The following is an 8,551-nucleotide window of genomic DNA, read 5'->3' as shown; positions in this document are numbered from 1 at the left end:
TTTTTTTAAACTAAAAGGACGTTTCCTTCATATAACTACCATTTGAATTCATATTTACTGTACATGAACTAAAGGCTATTCAAACATTTCATCTCAGTTATGTAAAGCAACTTAGAGTCGGAAATTAATGCCATCTTACTTGCTGCTCCAGTTCTTCCCATCTTTACAACCAAGCTGTCGAAGTACACTGCACCTATTAATAAAGTCTATGGCTTGTGCTTTCAGCTGTTCTGCACTGTGCAAATCTGCAAGGACAAGGGTATCAGCAACGTTTTCTACAGAGAGGTTACTACACAGAGCTTCTTCACACATGACCTTCAGCCGTTCCAGTGCATACTATTTAAAAGAAAAGCATAACCATTAAACAGTTACTTGACTGATTAAAATGTTTTTAAATATGTATTTTTCAACTTGGAAAAGAAACTATTCTTTAGACTGAGGGTACTTTAAGTCTTTAAATTGTTGTTCTGACTTAAAAAAAAATATATATATACATACAAAATAGAAGGCACTTGTATTTTAGTGTTTAGCATAAATACTTAACAGTGTTTATGCTAAAAGGTTATATTGATGAATATTTATGACTACATTTTTCTACTAATTCAGGTATCAGATTGTACAGACTGCTGCTTCTCAAAATTGAAAAATTATTAAACTAAAATATTTACAGCCACTAAAATATCTTGGAGTTGTTAATGTGGTAGTGGTGTTGGTTTTCAGAGGCAGTTAAAGAAACGGGAGTGGCCCGCCCATTTTTTTCTCATAACTGACAGTTTCTAACTGCCTCCCTCTGAGTTGGCAGTGCAGGTCTTTACCACTATGCCAGAGCTCCCCTGATAGTATGTATATTATATATTTTAACATTTTTAATGGCTTTATTAAGGTAAGATTAACAAACAGCAAACTGTACATGTCAAAATATATGCTGAAAAGTTTGATATATGCATACATCCATGAAGTCATGAAAGCAAACCAGTACATACATCAATCATTTCCAAGTTTCTTATTACCTCTAGACAATTCTTCTCCCATACAGATACCCCCTATAAACAGAATCAAATAGCATATTCTCATATTTCTCTAGCTACTTCCATTCAGTATATTTCTTTTTTAAAAAATTTTTATTAGTTTTGTGTAAGTGTACCGTCAAATCAGATCTGACTGGTACAGGAGATTGTCCCTCCTTCCCCGGCAGAGCATCTGGTGGCTTCGAACCGTGTGCCTCTGGGATTGTAGTTGCAGCTCCTTACCACTAGGCCACTAGAGCTCCCCTAGTATATAATACTTCTGAGATTTATAAATGTTGCTTTATGAATATCTGAATCTCTTTTTTGTGGCTGTGTAGTACTTCACTGCATACCCATTTCCAACCAGTAGATTCTGACTCGTTATTGTTGTTATGTGCCATCAAGTTGCCTGTGACCCTATGTACTAGAGCTCTAAACTCCATTCTATTCTGTGCCAACCTAGCCATCTCAAACGCACTCATTCCCACCACTCCAGTCACAGAATCGATCCATCTCATTGAAGGTCTTTCTCTCCTGCACTGCCCATCCACTCTGCCAAACATGATGTTCCTCTCCAAGGACCAGTCCCTCCTTGCAACATGCCCAAGGTATGTCAGATGAAGCTTCAGAATCCTTGACTCCAAGGAGCATTCCGGCTTCACCTTCTCCAGGACAAACCTGTTTATTCTCCCAGCATTCAACATTCTTCTCCAGCACCACAGCTCAATGGCATCAATTCTCTTTCTATCATCCCTATTCACTGTCCAAATCTCCAATGCATAGCACATAATTGCGAAGACTACAGCCCAGAACAGGAGCACCTAAGTCTTCAGCCTGACATTGCTGCTCTTCAGTCCTCTTGAGAGGTCCCTCACAGCTGACTTTCCCAATGCAATTCGTCTCCTGACTTCCTAGCAGCTGTTACCAAGAGTGTTGACTGTGGAGCCAAGTAAACTAAAACTGTTAACTGTCTCAATCTCTTCACCATCCATACTGATGCTGCCAATTGGCCCAGTGGTGAGAATCTTTGTTTTCTTGATGTTGAGCTTCAGTCCATATAGGAGGCTGCAATCCTTGATCTTCTGTAGCAAGTGCTTCAGGACCTCCTCAGTTTCAACAAGCAGGGTTGTGTCATCTGCAAAACGCAGGTTGTTGATGACTCTTCCACCAATCTTGATGCCACATTCCTCCTCGTACAGCCCTGCATCTCAGATGATATGTTCTGCATACAGACTGAAAAGGTATGGAGACAGAATACATCCCTGAAGGACCCCCTTCTTGATTTTGAACCATGTAGTGTCTCTGTTCTGACAACTGCCTCTTGGTCCAAGTAGAGGTTTCGCATTAGCACAATCAAATATTCTGGGATTCCCATTCTTCTTAGAGTCAGCCATAGCTTACTGTGATCCACACAGTCAAAAGCCTTTGCATAGTCAATGAAGCACAGAAAAACATTCTTCTGGTATTCTTTGCTTTCTGCCAAGATCCATCTTAACATTAGCTATAATATCCCTAGTACCATGACCTCTTCTAAATCCAGCCTGCACATCTGGCAGTTCTCTGTTGACATATTGCTCTAAACGTTTTTGGATAATTTACAGCAGAATCTTGCTTGCATGTGATATTAATGATATTGTTCGATAATTCCTGTACTCTGTTGGGTCACCTTTCTTTGGAATGGGAACATTATAGGTCTTTTACAGTCAGTAGGCCAGCTGGCTGTCCTCCAGATTTCTTGGCACAACTTAGTGAGCACATCCAGACCAATGTCTGTTTGTTTAAATATGTCAACTGGTATACCATCAACTCCTGGAGCCTTGTTTTTTGCCAATTCCTTCAGAGCAATTTGAACTTCCTCCTTCATCACCATAGGCTCTTGCTCATATGTTATTTCATTAAATTCTTCTGATACAGTGACTCTATGTATTCCTTCCATCTTCTCTTGATAATTCCTAGATCATTTAACGTTCTGACTCCCAGCAACCCTATTAAGCAGTGTAGATTTTCTTTATGGAAGTAGACTGCCACATCTTTCCCCCATGGAGCAGCTGGTGGGTTTGAATCACTTATCTTTTAGTTAGTACTGTGTAGCACCTTATTTTTTTATTCCACTGTTGTATGTGCTGTGGAGTTGGAATGGACTCATAGCTGACCCTTCAGAGGATTTTCAGAGGCAGTAAGCCCCAAGGGAGGAGACTGCTCACACTTCTTCCTCACAGCAGCATGTGCAGTGTATTTTCTTATCACTAGGCCACCAGAGCTCCATATACCACCTGTACTGTTCCACAACTGGTTTATCCATTCCCTTGTTGATGAACATTTGAGTTCTTTCAGTTTTTGGCTATTAAAGTTGCCATGGATATTAATATACAAGTCTCTTTATGAACATAGGCTTTATTTTCACTTAAGTGAGAACTCAAAAGTAAAAGTGAAGGATCATATAGTTAATATTCTGCTTATTTTCATAAACTACCAAGCTCTGTCCTAATCAGTTCCAAACAACAGTGACCCTCCCTATATGCAACAGCATGAAAAGATACACAATCTTGACCTACCCTCACAACTGTTGCAAATTCATCATGAGGAGGCACCTCCTCTTCTTCCTTTAATATTCTACCTTACCAAGTAAGGCATCCTTTTTCTAAGAACTGCTTCTTTCTGACAACACATCCAAAGTATGTGAGATGAAGTCTTGCAATTCTTACACCCAAAGAGCATTCTAACACTGTATGTCTCCAAAGACAGATTTGTTTATTCTTCATCAGTCTATGTTATTGCCAATATTCTTCATCATCATCATAATTCAAAAGCATCAATTCTTTGTTGACCTTCCTTATTAATTGCCCAGCTTTTCCACGCATATAAAAGGATTGGACTACCAGGTTAGTAATGACCTTTTTTCCAATACTGATGATTCATTCTTCTTTGGCCTGATGCCAACTGTGTAATAAACCATTAGTTGCTTATATGCAAATTCAAGCTGAAGCTGACGAAAATTTTAAGTAGTATACAAGAAACAAAATACAACCTTGTATATATTTCATCTGAATTAAGGGACCACTACAAAAACAGTACATGACTAACATTAAAGATCAAAGATCAGATGAATTATGGGATGACATCAAGAACAGCAGATAGGAAGAAAGTAAAAGGTCATTAAAAAGATAGGAAAGCAAAAAGACTGAAGCAGATGTCGGAAGAGATTCTGAAACTTAAAAGAATAGTAGCTACAGTAAATGGAAGAAATAATAAACTAACTGAACAAAAAATTTCAAATGGCAGCTCCAGAAGACAAAGTATTATAATAAAATGTGCAAAGAACTGTAACTAGAAAACAAAAAGGGAAAATCATGCTTAACATATTTTAAGCTGAAAGAACTGAAGAAAAAAAAAACATAAAGGTGAAACAGTGAAAAAACTAAAAAGACAAAATTTAACAATGAGCTATTATCTCACTCCAGCAACAATAGCAAAGTTTAACAGGATGACAAACAACAAATTCTGGCAAGGATATTATGGAGAGACTGGAACTCTTATTCAACAAACAAATGGGCAGAAAAACTGCAGTATTTCACACAATGGAATATTATACAGAACTGAAAAACAATGAGTTTGTAAATAACTACACAACATGGATGAAACGGAAAGACACTATGCTCAATGAAATAGTCACAAAAGGACAAATACTGCATAGTGCCACTGTTGTAAAATGGGACTGACATTGGGATTGGAGGGAGACTGAGAAAGATGGGATAAATTACTGAAACAGATGAGGGAGAGAACTGTTTAAAAAGGATATATGATTAGGTATTATTGTCATCACAGGAGTCCAGAACGAAGGACACATAGTGGAGTCGACCTGGGGGGAGGAACTGTAAAACAATGACAGAATTTTTCTTTTACTTTTCCAAGAAAAGAGCGAGCTGGAGGGTGGGGTGGGCAGAGAGGAAAGTGCAACAATGAATGAATGGAAATCCAAAGTCTCTGTAAACATTCATTAAGATTAATTAAAAAAAATTATAAAAAAAAAAAAGGTAAACACTATATAAGACCAATGTTACAAAAATAGGATGAACACAGGAGTAGAGTGAAGAAACAAGAAAAGAATGGATGGTTAATGAACAACACACTGGAATATGTAAAGGGAAGGACTATCTGAAGGAACAGATGATTAGGTATTTTATATATGACAATCTGGATCAAGACATGTCATGAACAAGTGAATTGAAGGAAGGAGAGAAAAAAGTATGTATCAATGATGAATGAAAACCCAATCTTTCTGCCAACCCAATCTTTCAGTGAAAACTGAAAAGTCTTTAATTAAGGAAGAAAAAAACTTAAATGACAAAGGAAACAACAAAAGAGGGAAGCAGTATAATCACTGTATCATGAACAGCTGGTCAAAACTCAAACATTTAAAGAGGCAGCATATACTAAGAACCAATGGTACTGAAGGGAAAGTCCAAACTACACTAAAGGGATTAGTGAAAAACAGAGTCCAGGTCCAGGAACTGATGGAAATGCCAACTGAGATATTTTCAACAAAGCGATGCAAAGATGGAAGTGTTCACTCATCCATGCCAAAAAATTCGGCAAGCAGCTGACCAAATGAGAACATACCCATCATTTGGGCCTATTCCACAGAAAGAAGACCTATTGAATAAGGAAATTATCAAATAATATCAACATTATATATTCAAGTAAATTTTGCTGAAGATAAATAAAGTATTTGGAGGAGAATACTGGCAGGAAATTGCTACAATTTCAGGCTAGCTTCAGAAGTGGTTGTGGACAAAGGTATTCCTGCTGACTCCAGATAAATCTTAGCTGAAAGCTGAGAATACTAGAAATATATTTAGCCATGTTTTATTGCCTAAGTAAAAAGACATTCAGCTCTGGGAATCTTAACAATTACAGATAAGGTTATGAACACTTAATAGTGCTTATGCAGAACCAAAAGGTATTTATTTGAAGAGAAGACACTGCATAGTTTAAAATCAGAAAAGATGTAAAAAAAAAAAAATGACTGAATACTTTCACCATAATTATTTCATGTGTTCCAAAGTGAGTGAACCATTTCACAGTGCTCCAGAGGTGCTTATTATCTGTTAAAATTTCTGTGAGTTCTAGGCAAGCTACAACTAACTGGTTGATTATTTCTCCTCATTATATGTTAAAGCACCTCATCACATTCCTGATAATTTTTGATCAGCTATCAGACATTATGACTTTTATGGTGAAGGGTGTATTACTATTACATTTTCTTGACCTTTGTTCTGGGGCAGCAGGTCACTTCAAAGAGTCCAATTCTTGTAGACCTGACTATAAAGATTTGTTAGGCAACAGTTGTTAAGTGTTGCTGACTCAAGGAACACTCTATGAACAACAGATCTGAACCCTATCCTATCCTGTGCTATCCTCGCCATCTCTGACATACTTGAGCCTACTGCTGCAGTCACTGTGTTAATCCACGTGATCGAGGGTCATCTTCTTTTTCACCATCCCTCCATCTTCCCCACAGAGCAACATTTATCCAGGACTAATTATTTTCTGGACACAAAAATTATTTTGGGAGCTAATTTTGGTGGCCTAGTCCTTCGAGAGTTGAGCTGCTAACACAAAGGCAGCACCTCTCTGGCAGCTTAAGCCACCAGCAGTTCTCATATCTACCAGTGGCTCTGGAAGAGAGATGGGCAATCCCATGTGATTTACAACCTTAGAAAACATGCTGGAGGGAAGGTCAGCTAAAAGTTAGGTCTGACTCAATAGCCACGACAATGGAACAATTTTTACTACTAAAGCAAAGAGGTATATTCTGAGGCAACACTATTCTTAGTGCCCCATAAATGAGATTTTCCAGTCTGGAAAATGAGTGCCCCTTCAGTGCCCCATAAATGAGATTTTCCAGTCTGGCGAGCACAAATGGGCAGTATTCCCAGGATGTTGTTATTGTTATGTACTACTGACGAGTCAGAATCTACTCATAGCTGACCCTCTAGTGGCCTTTCAGAGGGAAAAAAAACTAGACAGGAGGAAACTGCTCATCTTTCTCCCACTGAGCATCACATGGATTTGAACTGTGTATCTTTGGGCTGGCAGTACAATTCTTTCCCACTAAGCTATAAGAATGTACTGAGCAAATAGCTCTTTCCTTGGTAAATTTCTCTCACATATTCACTGTTCAGAATTCTATTAAATGTTCTAGGGAACACCCTTTGTGCAGATCTCTCTCCTCGAAGTACTTTGTCCTGTAAACGCAATGTTGTATATTCTGACTGAATTCTCACTCTCAGGTTTATCTTCTCAATTTAAAGAATCTGCATCCCTCTGTCCGAGAATCTTTCTCTCAGCTCTGTGCCTGGAAACATATCTAAGGCAATAAACTGGGTTTCTTGGGGATTAGTAACATTTGTTGCCAGAAATCTAGTATTTTAAAAATCACTTTCCATATATTTGCACTCTTTTATCATGGGTTCTTTTATTTATTTATAATTGTTTCAAATAAGATGGTAAATATCTTGGCATGGAGCAAAAGCATCTATACTATTTAATTTCATTATCTTTATCTTTATCAAAACAAAATTAATCTAAGAAAGTGATGAAGCATTAATGGTCTTAGTTCTTTAGTGCTGATATTAAAGAAATACCCTAAGTGGGTAGTAGTTTTTTTGTTTGTTTTTTTGGGTAGTAGTTTTAAGAAACAGAAATGTCTTCCTATGAGACAGCTTTTCTCTGTGTGTCAGCACTAGCTAAAAAACAAAACAAAATCAAATCTCTCTTTTCAGGTTCTGTTTTCTGGTTCCTCAGATCTTTCTGCATGTCTTGGCATTTATCTTCTTTATCTGATTAATTTACTTATTTCGTATCTTAAAAGATATTTACTCAAAGTATCCTTTAGCAATATTGACTACCCAACACAGCAATGAAATTCCACTTCCAAATGGGACTGTAAGCACATGAATGTGGGTTAGAACTTATATGTATTTTTAGAGAACACAATTTACAACAAACATCAAAATTCAACTACCTGAAGTAGTGGATTTACAAATTTTCATAGTAATTTTTGTGGGATATGAGTGATGTACAAATAGCTCTTAAAGTCTTTCAACAAACTAAATGACAATAGGGTAGCAATACAATAGTTTTAAGCAGTGGTTATCAAACTTGACTAAAAATTTCAGACTTATCTGGAAGCTTTTAAAATAAAAATAAGCATCTACTCCTTCTCCTGCACTAATTAAATCAGATTGATGGGACAAGGGCAATGACACGGGCATTAGCATTTTGTAGAAAATTCCAGAAGATATGTGAATATGCTTTCAGACATACTGGCTTGGAATTTTTTGATAATGCTTGCAGCTTCTTTTACCAACACTACAAAGAGCACTTTAAACTGATAGCTGTGTTATTCCTTGCTATGAGTCAGACAACTCCATAGCATCTAACAACAACACTCAATTTTAAAAAAATAAATTATACAAAACCTCAATTATTTTTTTCATTTTTCGATAAAAAAAATTCCTGACAACAGAAATAATATATAT

General features: G+C 37.0%; 1 protein-coding gene across 2 annotated transcripts in view; it reads right to left on the bottom strand.

Moving 5' to 3' along the window:
• The window catches only part of SPOPL (speckle-type POZ protein-like), a 54,270-nt gene that overhangs the window by 12,325 nt on the left and 33,394 nt on the right, over positions 1 to 8,551 (bottom strand). The window contains exon 7 of one of the 2 annotated variants that reach the window (XM_006894448.1): positions 140 to 336. In XM_006894448.1, coding sequence (XP_006894510.1) covers positions 140 to 336 — 197 coding nt within the window. The remainder of the gene's footprint in view (positions 1 to 139; positions 337 to 8,551) is intronic. The other variant, XM_006894449.1, reaches the window with a different exon arrangement.

This window comes from Elephantulus edwardii, unplaced genomic scaffold, assembly GCF_000299155.1.
Source record: "Elephantulus edwardii isolate Elephantulus edwardi_28Jun2011 unplaced genomic scaffold, EleEdw1.0 scaffold00143, whole genome shotgun sequence".
NCBI lineage: Eukaryota > Metazoa > Chordata > Mammalia > Macroscelidea > Macroscelididae > Elephantulus > Elephantulus edwardii.
This window is presented reverse-complemented; position numbering and strand designations above follow the sequence as displayed.